General features: G+C 38.0%; 2 protein-coding genes across 5 annotated transcripts; both read left to right on the forward strand.

Moving 5' to 3' along the window:
• The first annotated feature begins 1,264 nt into the window (after window positions 1-1,264).
• On the forward strand, window positions 1,265-3,879 carry LOC147570708 (basic leucine zipper 23-like). 4 transcript variants are annotated; one of them, XM_086657248.1, is made up of 3 exons: window positions 1,265-1,411; window positions 1,832-2,707; window positions 3,549-3,879. In XM_086657248.1, exons 2-3 carry the CDS (start codon window positions 1,905-1,907, stop codon window positions 3,571-3,573), a joined length of 828 nt encoding a protein of 275 aa, XP_086513374.1. In that variant the 5' UTR covers window positions 1,265-1,411; window positions 1,832-1,904; the 3' UTR covers window positions 3,574-3,879. The 4 variants fall into 4 exon arrangements, with proteins under 4 accessions (XP_086513374.1, XP_086513376.1, XP_086513375.1 ...); XM_086657250.1 differs by having other exon boundaries at window positions 1,322-1,411; window positions 1,900-2,707; XM_086657249.1 differs by lacking the exon at window positions 1,265-1,411 and adding an exon at window positions 1,439-1,585.
• Window positions 3,880-5,064: 1,185 nt separating this feature from the next.
• LOC147570709 (putative BOI-related E3 ubiquitin-protein ligase 3) lies at window positions 5,065-6,974 on the forward strand. Its single transcript, XM_086657252.1, has 2 exons — window positions 5,065-6,249; window positions 6,355-6,974. The coding sequence occupies exons 1-2, from the start codon at window positions 5,902-5,904 to the stop codon at window positions 6,871-6,873; spliced, it is 867 nt and encodes a 288-aa protein (XP_086513378.1). The 5' UTR covers window positions 5,065-5,901; the 3' UTR covers window positions 6,874-6,974.
• The last annotated feature ends 7,989 nt before the right edge of the window (window positions 6,975-14,963 follow it).

Raw genomic sequence — 14,963 nt, forward strand, 5'->3', positions numbered from 1 at the left:
ACCACCACCACCACCACCGAAAACCACCACCACCACCAGCGAAAACCACCACCACCGAAAACCACAACCACCACCAAAAACCACAACCACAATCGAAAACCACCACCACTGCAACCGGCCAAAACACCACCATTGCAACCGGCCAAAAGACCACCATTGCAACCGGCCAAAACACCACCATTGCAACCGGCCAAAAAACCACCACCAACACTGCAACCGGCAAAAACAACCACCACTGCAATACCACCACAATCCAGCCAACCACCAACACCAGAAAAACCACCACTAGACCGGCAGCACCACTACAAAACCACCACTGACTATTTAGAGAGAGAAATAGAGTGAGAGAAGACGAACCCTCGCCAGATCTGGCGAGGGTTTAACTTCGCCGATCTTAAAGAGGGAGATCGAGAGACTGAAGCCGCCGGGTCTTTGGCTAGAGAGAGTGGGACTGAGAGAGACAGAGATAGAGAGAGGACCGAGAGAGAGATCTCGCCGGAGAGACTAAAAGAGAGAAAGAGAACTCACCGGAGAGTCCGAGAGGGAGAGATCGCCGGCGAGTTTGGGAGAGATTCAGAGGGATAAAGATATAGAGAGAGAGAGAGAGAGGAAAGTTAGGTTTTACACTTTTTAGGGTTACATTTTCTTTATATGATAGAGAGGAGTTTTTAGGGTTTTGTCCAAAATATCATATACGGGGGTATAAAAGTAATTCTTTTAATTCAGACTTAATAATTCAGATTTTAAAAACAAACACCTAACTTGGAAAATATTTAAGTCAATTCAGATTCAGCCATTTCAGATTTAACCATTTCAGATTCAACAATTTCAGATTCAGACGTAAACGAAAAAACAAACAGCACCTAAGTTAGATCAATAATTAAAGAGGTCTAAAATCCGACAACGAAGAGCCTAAAAACCGACAAACATCTACTTTTATTTAGTACCTAAATTACATATGATAAATCTTGGTGATAAAATGCTTCCACCGAGAGTCCAATCCAAAATCTCGTGAGCTTAAAAAGGATTTCTTACTGGCTACTACTATACCAAAAAATTTGGTGGAAGTTAGACCATTCTATTAGAACTACCCATATTCTATACAAAAAGACCTCGATTAAAATATGGCACCGAGGGTTAATTTGTCAGCTATGATCTTGCCAATATTTTTTTATCACCCCACTGACAAAGGTTAGAGGTGGTGGTGGTGGGGTAGAAAGAAGATGCCAAATTTTCTCCGAGGAAAGCAAAGATTCTTTTTCCACCCCAAATTACAAGATTCTTTTTCCGCCCAAATTAAGACCAATTAAAGATCAGATAAGAAGATTATTTCGTGGGTGTCGCTGCCCTAATTCTCTCTGTCTCTCTCCTCCGTCATCTCCCAATTTTTTATCTTCTCCTGCAATTGTTGGTAAGAATTTAATGGCCGTTTTGATTTGGTTTATTAATTCGGCAATATCAATTCAAATCTAGTAATAAATCTGAAATTGAAGCATCTTTATAATCTTTTAAACCTAGTTTCTAGGGTTTGTTTTTTACTTTCTCTCATTTCAAAGGTCGTAACCTAAACATCGATTCTTCACCGGTAAGAATCAATTTTGATACTGTGGTTAATTGATATATTAGATTACTGAATTTGTCTTTTAGGTTTTCAATTATTCGTTCTCTGCTCAAATTGTATGGAATTACATTTTTGAATTCAATTGACTGAATACTTCATTACTCTTAAAAATCATTACTTTTAATCTGGTTGCTACTAGTATCCACGAACTGTAGTTATTTTAGGTTTTAAATTGGGCAAAGCTTACTCAACTTTTTTTTGAATTTGCAGAATTTAATCAAGAATCGTTTTTATTAGTTGATTTAGCTCAAATTTGCTTGGATTCGGCAACTTTTCAGTGATTATGGATGATGGAGAACTCGATTTCTCGAATCAAGTATTGAACATGGATGATCAGCTACCTAGCAGTTGCTCGATGGATAGTTTTTTCGAAGAAATTCTTAGAGATACCCATGCTTGTACTCATACCCACACTTGTAACCCTCCTGGTCCAGATTTATCTCATACCCATACTTGTTTACATGTTCATACCAAGATCCTTCCTGCCGTAAGTGATGATAAGGTAGGTACAGATGATACAGCTGAATCTGTTGAAACTAAACCTAAAAAACGTCCGGCGGGTAATCGGGAAGCTGTGCGGAAGTATCGTGAGAAAAAGAAAGCTCGGGCAGCTTCATTAGAGGATGAAGTTTTCAGATTAAGAACCATTAATCAGCAGTTGATGAAAAAGTTACATAGTCAAGCTGCTCTCGAGGCAGAAGTGGCTAGACTGAAGTGTTTGCTTGTCGACATTAGGGGGAGAATTGAAGGGGAAATTGGATCTTTTCCTTATCAAAAAACAACAAAGGGTGTCGATGGGATTTCTAATTTGCATCCTCAATCTAACTTGCTAGGTGCTTATGCTGTAAATACGTGTGATCTTCGATGTGACAATCAAGTTTTTTGCATGCATCCTGGGTTAGATAATAAGGGGGTTGGGGAAACTGCTGGTGGGTTTGGTACTGGTGAAGGATTTGGGGCTTGTGATGCTGGTTATATACCGTGTTCTGGGACTGCTAATCTAACAAACAAGGACCTTGCAGAATGTGGACAACAAACTATGGGGTCAAATGTTAATCTTCATCCTTCTACTGCGAGAAAGGGACGAGATTAGATCTTACATTATCTCATTGTTTCTTTCTCTGTTTCTATTAAACTCGCTTCTTGAATGTTTTGCTGGAGAACCATTTTATACTTAGTATTGTATTTGCTGCAGTTTTGACTTTTGAGTAGTTGTAGTGAGTAATTGAGTATATTGATCGTGTTCCTTGTTCATTAGAATGTTTATATAACCTTTGTATTGCTATGGAAGTGAATTTTCTGAGTATACTAGGGTCATCTTTTCAAGAATGATGTTTCAGATACCACATTTTAGGTTATCCCACTGATTGCTTTCTCGATAAACATAACACGTAGTGATGAAACTACTATCTTCTTTTTTACTCATCTACTTATTGTGGGTTGTGGGTAGTATTATTGACCTTCTTCATTAGAATGCCTTCATAAACTTTGTATTGCTTTGAAATCGAATTGACTGAGTACATGGTACTAGGGTCTTTTTTTGATAATGATGTTCTTTGATACCACATTTTAGGGTCCTCACGGATTGCTTACTCAGTGAACAAAACACTTAGTGATGGAACTACTATCTTGTTGTTGACCCACCTACTTATTGTGGGTTGTGGATAGTATTTGTCTTTTCATGTCTCATATACATCATACTTTTTGCCCTTTCAAAACTCGTGATTGCTTGCTCCGTTATAAGAAAAAAAAAATCATGTATAGGCACTTTGGTTAAGTTTGGGATTGCTTACTCAGTCATAGATCAAGCTTCAGTGCCCTCGGTTTTGATCTTTCCATTCATGATCTTTTTCTTGATCTTTTTTCTTCTGCATTACCACTTCTTTCCAATGAAGGTGATGACACTTACGATGTTATTTTCTTGATCAGGAGGAGCCCGTCGACCGATATAACTTGGTGAAATGGCTTATAAGGGGGTAAATATTTACTACAAATCAAGTAATTTTAGTAGAAGAACTACACTCTCTATCTTTACCCTCAAGAGTCTATCTTCTTTGTCTTCTATGATTTCACTGGGTCGGAAGTTCGTATATTTCCTGGTCTGAAATTTCCTTAAATTAGAAATTTGTTTCTCCAGTTGTGTTTGATTCTTAGAATATAAACCAAAATGTCACCATGTTAAGTTGGAATGGTTGGAGTTATTTTTGTTGTTGAGAAATGAACCTTAATGAGAATAATATGTTGATGGTTGCTTCTAATTTTGACCCTTTTAAGTTTGACTCTTTTGTGATCTACCTTGTATGAACTTGCATATTATTAGCAGTAGGATGAAATTAGAAACCCTAGCTAGGACCATGTTGATCATTCCTCACATACCTATTTGGTGCTTTCTTGTCATAAACACCATAAGCATATGGATGATCCACCTCTTCATATGAGTCCATAGGGTGAAGGTCACCTTCTTCCCTTCTTCCATTCCGCATGATCGAAATTGTTGATGCGGACTAGTCTTCTGAGTTGCTAGTGACACTGGTTTCCACATGATCGAAATTGTTGATTTATTCAGCGTCCGCTCTAAATTTATTCGAGAAAACTAATACCGAAATCCTATTCCAGGTGTTAACTAAAACGGCTCTATATCAAAAAACTAGTATGGTGATTAAAATGATGCGTACTAGTATTCTGAGTTGCTAGTGATACTGGTTTCTTTGACACTTTTGGTCTCATGGTTTAGGAGGTCTCGGCATTTCTCTAAGAAATTGTATTTAATCTCTTAAGAGGAGCACGACACTCCGTCTCTAGTATCACTGTAGGTTTGTCTACAACACAATCTCTCAATATTATCACATTATGGTGTCCGAGTCTTTTGAGTTAGCTAATGATATGTCTGCTTTAGCACTTTGTACCTTGGAAAGGCTTGAGTGGGAAATTGGGGTTACTCGTCTTTGTATTAGGTAGGAGACGTGGACAAACCTGAAATGTTGACACTAAAATACAATAGTACTCCAATATTTGACTACTTATTAGTTTTATGAGGAAAATGAAGGGGTGGGACCAACCATGCGTGACTCAACGTGGGAATCCTCGTGGTCACAAAATCAAAAGTGGAAGAGGGGACCCTTCTTTCTCTTTTATATCTTCTTTGTTTTGTTTCTTTACTACCCACCACCAAGACCAAGTAACCCAAGAAACGGTTCTCACTGTGTCACGTTGCTTTCCATTTTCCCCTATTGTCTTTTTTTTATCTTCTTCTTTGTTTTTCTTTTCTTTCATGAGAGATGAGTTTTTTCTTTTCTTATTTTAGATTCAAAGAATCATTACACACTATCAATTGTACTACTCCAAATTTTAAACACACACTGTGGGTATATATATTTAGGGGCTAAAGACCTAAGGGTGGGAGAGAGGACCCATCAAAAGAGATGTTTTTTTTTGTTGAAAAAAAAATAGATGTTTATATTAGTAATAATAAACACCATACTCTTTGTCTTTCTATCATAAAGAAGAAAAAAAAAAAGTAAATTTGTCACAATTCACCAGCTCTTCTTCCCAATGACCCCTACCACCACCACCAAACTAAACTGACACAACCCCTTTTACTTTATCTCTCTCTCTTAAAAAAAAAAAACAAAACAAATTCTGACTATTTCAACTTTCTCTCTCTCTCTATCTTTATCACACAGATGTGATATGAATTTGAACAAACAAATAGCTCTTTCAACAACGGCTCTGTTTACTCTGACCCTATTGTTTTGTCACAAAATCAGCATGTTATCTACTATTATTAATTTACTCTTTCTCTCTCCATCATCAATACCACCAATACACAAACAAGAAAGAATCAATCTCAATTTTGGATTATTCTCTCTTTTCTGTCTATTTATACAACCCCCATCTCTCTTTATCTTCTTTGATTTCTACTCATTTTACTTTCTCTCTCTCTTAAAACTAACCCCCAAAAAAACAAACAAATCAAAAGGTAAACAAAGAAAGCAAACCTTTTGTTGTGGTTGTTTGTTGTTGTTGTTGTTGTAGTTGAGAGGAGAGGAAAAGGTGGTGAAGGAGAAGAAGATAATGATCCATTCATGCAACTCTTCTGTTCTAACTATATACTAATATCATCAACCCTGGCCTCCTTCTCTTTTTCAGAGTCAGAAATTGATAGCTTTTAAATAGAGAGTTCAAAGTTATCTCAACTTCATTACTATCTGTTTTTGTTTTCCTAAGAGAGAAATAAAAAAGTGAGGGTTTTTTTTTTACCTTTCATTGATTGAGAAGAGATGGCTATTCAAGCACAGCAATATCCAGAGAATTTTGGTGGTGGGTTTCCATTTATGGGTTCTCAAGACTGGGTGGAAACTAGTGGTGGTGGAGGAGGATTTAATCATCTTTATAATTCTGTACAGCAAGAACAACAACAACAATTACAACAGATGATGATTTTTCAAAATCAACAGAGAAATCAAAATACTAATAATCAGAACTTGGGTTTTGATTGTGGGGGTCAATTTGTCAATACTTTTTCTAATTGTCATCTTCCATCATCATCAATGGCGTTTTCTCAGAATTTAGTGTCTCGGGTTGAAAAGCAACAGCGACATGATATTGATCAATTCATTGACTTACAGGTAAGATCAAGAAATTTTACAACATGAGTTTTGTTCAGATTCAAAAACCCATTTCTAAATTAACTAATTTCAATCTTGATTGATTTTGGTTTTTTTTTTTTACAGTATGAGAAATTAAGGGTAGCTTTACATGAACAAAGAAAACAACAATTAGGGGTTTTATTAAACAGTTTTGAATCAAAAGCAATGAGTTTACTGAAACAAAAGGAAGAACAATTATCAGACATGACAAGAAAAACAATGGAGCTTGAAGAATGTTTAAGAAAAACAGAGCAAGAGAATCAATCATGGCAGAAAATTGCCCAACATAATGAATCAATGGTTACTGTATTAACCAATACATTAGAACAAGTGAGAGAAAATGGTTATTTTTCATCATCATTATCAATAGTTGAAGATGCAGGTTCATGTTGTGATGATTCAATTGAAGAAGAAGATAATCAAAATCAAATTTTCAATGAAGAAGAGAAAAGGGTATGCAAAAATTGTAAGTCTAGAGATTCGTGTTATCTCTTTTTACCTTGCAGACATCTTTGTTCATGCAAGTTATGTGATGCTTTTCTTGATTCTTGCCCTATCTGTAAATCTGTAAAAAAAGCTAGTATAGAGGTTTACTTGTCTTGATCAAAACCCTAGAAAAAAACTATAATTACAGGCTTTCTTTTCTGTTTTTTTTTATGAATCAAGAAAGTAAATGAAACCCTTTTCGATTTCTGAGTCCAGCATTCTTGGGTAAGTAACCATATTTAATTTGCAGTTTTTTTTTCTGAGGGGAGTTTGAATAACAGAGCCGAAAGATTGAACTTTTTGTTCAGTTTTTTACTGAACAAATCAAAATTATGGTCTGGGTAGTTCTCTTTTTGATAAAACCAACATGGGGAAGATAAAATCATGGTGTCTGTCAATTTCATTTGAATAGTAATTCTTCCCGTTTTTGGTGGTCCTTTTTCGCTTTTAAATTCTGCCATTTCTGCACCTTGAAGGTACAGAAGAACCCCCATTGTCGTGAAGAAGAATAGTTACAGAGGGGACAGCATTTTTTTTTTTAAAAAATCTTTTTGGGAGGATTACATTTCGGTCCCACTATGTTGGTCAATTGATTATAAGGACTCTTTTTCGTTCCAAATCTTTTTGTTGGGAGGGACTAATAGGGACCTTCCAATTTGACCATAGGCGCTCACTCCGTATGGCTGGTTCAGACCGTTCGGATTAGGCCCAGTCTGAGTATCCTGGACTTCCCCGTTCGAGGGGCGCCAATAGAGAAGGCGGCCCTATAACGATTCTTGGGGCGGCTCAAGACTGTTTAAGAATGTTTTTTTTTTTTGAAACCCAAATAGTATTAATAACTGAATGTTACAAAGTCAGGATCAAATCCATAATAAATTACATATCAGGAAACCAACTAGTAACGTCGTCTATCAATCGGGGGTTAAACACAAACATTTAACTTTGGGAGGGTAAAACCGAGAGAGCTAGATCATGGGCGTCCTTATTGTAGATACGTGGACAATACTCTAGGGCCAGCTGTCTCTCATTCACTAACTCCCGAAGACTCTCTATCTCTGCCGCTAATCTCCAAGATGTAATAGCATCGACGGTCTTGATTAGATCAATCAGCACTTTTGCGTCGCCCTCTACTATAAAAGAGGAGGAAGGTAGCTCGGCCGCTAGGGTTACAGCTTCTTTGAGAGCGGCGATTTCGCTGTTGATGGGAGAAATAGGGTTTAGTCTTCTCGTTCTTGTACCTACTATTTCTCCATTCGAATTTCTAGCTATTGCAGCGCAAGATGCTTCGTTAACCTTGAATGATCCGTCAAAATTAATCTTTATCACTCCTTCTTCCGGAGGCATCCAGTTCATCTGCATGTTATCGTTAGTCGATGTATGAAGTTGAGGGATAGAGATATACCTGAGGTTTTCTTTAGCCTTCCACCAACATCGAGCCAGGTCAGGAATCTTGTTCTCGAAGTGAAGATCGCATCTAGCTTTCCACCACTCCCAATAAAGATAGGTTACTTGATACCATTTCTCCTCCGAAATTCTTTTGTCTTTAAGAATCGATGCTAGTGTTTTAATCGGGTCTTCTTTGATGAACTGCAGGTCGTCTAAATTGGCCAAATGAACCAAATCTTGAAACATTGGACAACTTCCAAAGAGGTGTGCGGTCGTTTCTAGTTCACCCGAGGAGCAGAGATGACACTCCTGATCAATGTAAGGGACTCTATCTCCTATAGCTTTTAGAAGTGGTAATCCTTCATGTACTAGTTTCCATGTAAAGGTCTGAATTTTAGGCATCATCTGATTTTTTTTCCAGAAGAGTTTCCATGGGAACTCATTTACCTGATCTGTTAGAATAGGGCTATGTTTGATTTCTTGATAGAAGGATTTAGTGGTGAACTTACCATGCTCTGTTGGGCACCAAATGAGTCTGTCTGATGACCTATTTCGATAAATTGGGACATTTAGAATAGCATCTGCATCTTCATGAGAAAAATGTGTTTGTATGAGTTGTTGATTCCAAGTTCCTGTTTCATGCACAATTAAATCACCCACCTTCATGTAATTTACAGGAAGGGTGTTAGGATAAGTTAGAAAATGGTTTGTGGAATCTGGTAACCATGGATCTGTTCTGATGTTAACCATAGACCCATCACCTATCTGCCAAATGATTTTATCTTTCAATAGAGGTTTAATTTTATTGATAGCTAGCCAAATATGTGAGTTGCCATTGGAATGAACATTACTCCAAAAATCAGAGTCTCTAAGATATTTGGCTTTCATTAACTTGACCCACATGTTATTTGGATTCGTGAGAAAATTCCACACAAGTTTTGCTATGAGAGACATATTCACTTCCTTAATGGATCTGATCCCCAGACCACCTTTGTGTTTAGGGGTACAAATAGTATCCCAGTTAATGAAGTGGAGTTTCTTCTCCTCCAAATTATGACCCCACCAGAAACATCTCTCAATTTTTTCTAGACTATCAATAGTGCCCTTAGGTAGTAACTGAAAACTACTAGTATAATTACAGAAAGAAGAAAGGATAGACTTAATCAAAATAGTTCTACCAGCCTGAGTAGTAAATTTTTGTTTCCAGTTTGAAAGAGAATTGTTAAATTTTTCCACTAACCAGTTGTAACTTTCAATCCTGTTTTCCTTCTTGAGTAAAAGGGAACCAAGATATTTCTCTCTATCAGTCATCAATGGAGCATTCAATTTGACAGTAAAGTCCTGAATGGTCTGGTTGGGAACACCCTTGCTAAAGTAAAGAGAAGATTTTGAGTAATTCACCTGCTGGCCCGAGAAGTTACTATAGTACTCCATTAATTCTATCACTTTATTGAGATTGTCTTGATTTGCTGTACCAAAAATAATAAGATCATCAGCGAATAGTAAATGTGTAATGCTAGGAGCCGCTGCATTGATCTTGATACCTGTAAATGTACCTTGATTCTCATAATGATTAAAAAGGAGAGAGAGAGATTGGGAGGTTAGGATGAAAAGATAGGGCGATAACGGACAGCCCTGTCTAAGGCCTCTAGAGGCCTTAAAATCACCCACCGTCACTCCGTTAATCTGGATGTTGAATTTAGGTGTAGTAATGCAAGACATTATCAACTGCAAAATGGTCCCATGTAGACCAGTAGCTCTCAGGACCGATTCAAGAAACTTCCAATTGACCCTGTCGTAGGCTTTAGCTATATCCATCTTAAGCGAGAAATGACCTTTCTTTGCTTTTGATTTATGCATTGAATGCAGCAGTTCCTTTGTTATTATTATATTTTCAATTATTTGGCGAGTCGGAACAAAAGCATTTTGGGTCCACGAAATACATTCTTCTAGATACGGTCTGATCCTATTTGCAACCAATTTAGTGATGAATTTATAAACAGAATTACATAAGGAGATCGGTCTATACTCCGAGGCTGTACTCGGATTCCTTACCTTAGGAATAAGGGCTATAGTAGTCTGATTAAGAAGAGGGTCGATCATACCTGTAGCAAATGCTTGTTGGATATACAAAGTTAGCTCGTTACCAATTGTGTCCCAGTTATGTTGGAAGAAAAAGCAAGGTAAACCGTCCGGCCCGGGACTTTTAATCGAGCCCATTTCCATGACTACAGCCTTGATTTCCTCTGACGAAGGAATCCTTGAGATATCAGTCAGTTGTTCAGCCGTGAACACCTTATAGTTATTCAAAACTTCTGTGGGAGCATCGTACACCGGTTCTTCCGTAAATAAATTCTGAAAATGGTTGATAAATTCTTCTGAAATGCTTTTTGGGTCTTTGGTTGATTCTCCATTTGATTTTGTTATTTGATTGATCCTATTTTTCTGTCTTCTAACGGACATAGCTAAATGAAACGCTTTAGTATTTCGGTCCCCGTTTTGGACCCACTTAGATTTTGCCCGTTGTTCTGCCTTTGTCCGGATGATCTCCTCCAAGAACAATAATTCTTCTTGAATTCTGCTTTCTGCAATAAGATTATCTTCTGAAGAGATCAAAGATTGGATATCATATAATCTCTTTTTAAGAATACTTAAGCGATTATGCAGAACACCAAAAGCCCTTTTACTCCATTTTTTCAAATGGTCCTTGACTTGGCCTGTTTTCTTCAAAAAATCTCCCGTTGCTTGTTCCCACTTTTCAGTGAAGGTGTTATGATACTCTTCATGACGCGTCCAAAACACTTCAAATTTTTCGATGGTTTTGTTGGGTTGACCGTCGACCTTGAGTTTAAGTAAAATTGGTGCGTGATCACTGTTATAACGGGGAAGATGGAACACACCCGATTCTGGGTAGTTCATTAACCAGTCCGGATTACATAAAACTCTATCCAGTCGCTCCTTTGTCAGATGATGGATTGACTTATTGTTAGTCCAGGTAAACGCCGGACCGTTGAATCCCAAGTCGATTAAGCCAGCATCCTGGATAAATTTCTGAAAGTGAGACATGAAGGGAATGTTAGAACTGCCACCCAATTTTTCTTTATTGTTACTCAAAGCATTTAAATCACCTATACAACAATATGGGTTGTTGATAGTTCTAAGGTTACTCAACAGGTTGGTCCAAAATGTCAGTCTGTAATTAACGTTTGGAGGTCCATATAGACAGAAAATGTCATACGGCGCTTCATTGGGTGTTCTAACAGTGGCGTGAATTACATTTTGAGAACTATGATGAATATACATATCTACTTCATGAGACCAATGGAGGATGAGGCCTCCACTCCTACCAACAGAGGGAACATACAAATGGTTCGATAAATTATTATTTAGAAAACATGGAAGAGGAATATAATTTACAAGCTTAGTCTCGGATAAAAATACAATAGTAGGTTTAATAGAGGAAAGGAACTGATTAAGAGTTTCTTTTGTCGGGGTGTTCCCAAGCCCCCGACAATTCCACGCTAGTATCTTCATTGATCAAGCGGCATTTGGGCTGCCGTTGCCCTATCATTGTCCAACACTAACTGATGAGGAGTGCGTTTATAGTATTTCAGTGCTCGTTCTCCCGATTGCGACATGTCTTCGTCCCTTTGAACTTCCGAACGGCGAGAACTACTAGTTGTTCCAGATCCAGAATTGTCTCCTTGATAGAGTACATTGGAGTGCATTCCTGTAACTACATAAGAATTTTCCATACCTCTTTTCCTGGATTTACACAAATGAGACAATAATTCTCCGAAATTAGTAGAGATAGAATAATTAATGTCTGATCCAGACTCTGTTTCAACTGATTGTTCTTGAGTAAATGAATCAACCTCCTTTATTTTATTTTTAGAGTTAAGAGGGACTTTAAAATCATCAGAGTAAGTCGGAGTCATTGCCTTTAGCACTTTGACTCTTTGTTCATCCGTGAGATTTTGTTTAAGGAGATCATGAAAGGCCAACATAGTAGGGCAAAACTTAATAGTGTGTCCCAAAAAACCACAATAAGTGCAGAACCTTGGGAGTTTTTCCACCCTAATAGAAATGGCAAGAATTTTAAAGTCAGATAATTTTAGATAAACGTTTGCCGGTAATTTGCTAGTAAGGCTAAGTTCTATCCTAACTCTGCCAAAAAGGCACCACTTCATAGCCTCCTCCTTGGTTGTTGGAACAAAATTCCCAAGGGATGCGGCCAAGCGATTAACTGTCTCCGAAGTAAGCCGATTCGGCGGGATTCCGTGGAGTTGGACCCAAAACCAAGCCGAATCGAATTTATGATCATTGGGCATCACGTCCGGTTGACATTTCTGAATAACGATGAGTTCCTCCTGGATTACCCAAGGAGAACTCTCCATAGCAATATCTAATTCCGTTCCGGTGGCAAATTTAATTAAGAAAACATTGTCTCTGACTTCCGAAAGATGGAATTGATGAGGCCCGTGAATCACTCTAGATAACCTAGATAACGCATTTTGAATTTCCACTTTTTTAGAACTTTGAAACCATATAACGCCCTGCTTAATAATCTCCCCTGATTGGGTATCCAGATCTTCTCCTTCCACCGTAATAGGGTCAACATCTTCGGTTGTTAATGCCGCGAATTGCTGAATAAACTGATTACTAGGTTCTCCCATACTACTTGATTGAAGACTAATCACTAACACCTAAATCTCGATCACAAAACCAGATACAGAGTCTCCTATAGAGCGACTTGAGGGGAATTCTCGGTTTGGAACCTTAATTCGAGAAAAACAGGAACCCTAAAACAGGGTCCAACTGCCAGAAACCGCCTCAACTGCAGTCAAGTAACCGTTAAAGTGACTGTAACCGCTCGAAAAACTAACTCTCCACCTAAAGTGGTGGTCCGATGACAAGAAAACCGAAATCTCCGCTCGGGAGCAAAAAACTTCTGAAACCTTGTTTGGATTTTGTTTAAGAATGTTAGGGAACAAAAAAACTTAAATTAATGTGCGTGCACTGTTAAGGCGAGTCTCGTATGCTTATACACAATTAGTCGTGATGTTAGGTTGAGATTATGCGATGGTAAGACACCGGCTTGAATAAAAGCCACATGTTGACGCGCGTTAGGAGAATATAATGTGAATGCTTATCTTCTGACACTCACGATTCCTCTAACAGTTAACGGTTGTGTGTTTAGAAAGTGAGTTTCTGACATCTCTATCCATCCACGTAATATATTCTTGTTCAAGTTATTATTGGAGCTCGGTCAAACAGAACTCATTTGACTTATCTTTTTACTCCAGACCTCGTATCAAGTCATGGCTCGGGTTAGGTATTCTAGAGTCAAGCTCTTACCAGAGCTGACCTGATTCAACGCGTCTCGTGCTAATCTCTCATGTCCAAACTCACGTTGCAGGGCAACGCCGATCTACGTCTCCGACGACTTGAGTTTCCATTGACTCGCGTGTTTCTTAGTGAAATTATTGACTTCTTGAATTGGTCAAAGTTAACCATGTCCCCTATATTTACTAGAAAGTGCTTCTTAGTTCATAGATGGTTTTTGAAAGGTGGTACACAGATAATGAAACTTCATTAAATATGGCAAAATACCACAAAAGCAGTTCAAAGAAAGATCCTCTAATATTTCACTCCCATAAGTGATAACATGGAGGAAATAACCAATATACCCAGATGCAGATTATAACAGTGAATAGACAAGAAATTGGGACCACTAGAGTGGATTAAAGTCATCATACCATAAATAATCCTCTAGAAATGTGAAATCTTTACTACTTTAAAGTTCCTATCACCTAAAGCATCACGAATCCCCCTTATCCAACACTAGTGGCACAATCTTTTAGAGGCCCCAAGGGCATAATGTAAAAGAGTTAGTAGCTATTGTCTTACTCAAAACACCTGCCAAAAACAAAAAAGTAGCTAATTTTGTCAAGTTCCATCAAATGTGACACATTTTGTTTTTTTTTTCAATGAAAGATGATAAATTATGTTAGCCATTATTATCCTATTCAAATACATATGGTGCTCAATTTCTTTCTTATCGGATCGGAAAAGTAAAACTAGGATAATAGGGGGTGGGGGGGACTTTTCACGATTCATGAACTTTGAGGGGCGAAACAGAGAGTCCAAAAGTGCCGTACGATACACGTGGGAAAGAGGTCGACGTGGATATAACTTTGTCGTGGGACCCGGTTTGGAGCACTTTTTGGAGGTAGCGTGTGGACCAAGCACAAAGAGATAATGGGGGTTTTGAGAATATCGAGGGAGACAGACGGTTTCCGTGATCTACGTTATTAATGAAATCACACACTAGTTAGAAGTAGACAATGACGTCATAAGACACATCATCTTATTAGATCTCCATTAATAATGATGTCAGATTTTGTTTGTTTTTGGAGTTTTTCTGACACATCATTACCCTGGTTGACGTGGCTCCTGTGAGCTCCCTTTATGTTGAAGGGATACAATGTGCCCACCCTCATAAGCTCACTCCCTATCCATTTGGCCCGCGGAATGCACCCATGCAAACATCCGTTGATAGAGATGCATTCAGAGGCGGAGCCAGAAATTGGCGCAGGTCCGGGCTAAAAGGTTAACGTTGACAAAAAATAAAGAAAAAAAGAACCAAACAAGCCTTTATGTTGTTGGTTTGTAGAAAGAAAGACTTAAGAGTAGGTGCTGGGACTTGAACTTGTGCCAATGAGGTGAACATCTCACCATCATACTATCTTATCAATGCATGCTTTTGATAAACTAAATGACTAACCTAGTAACTAGTTAAATATTTAGTAGGTTGACCC

Source organism: Eschscholzia californica, unplaced genomic scaffold (assembly GCF_041429995.1).
Source record: "Eschscholzia californica isolate CP2 unplaced genomic scaffold, dmEscCali1.0.p SCAF_1, whole genome shotgun sequence".
Lineage (NCBI taxonomy): Eukaryota > Viridiplantae > Streptophyta > Magnoliopsida > Ranunculales > Papaveraceae > Eschscholzia > Eschscholzia californica.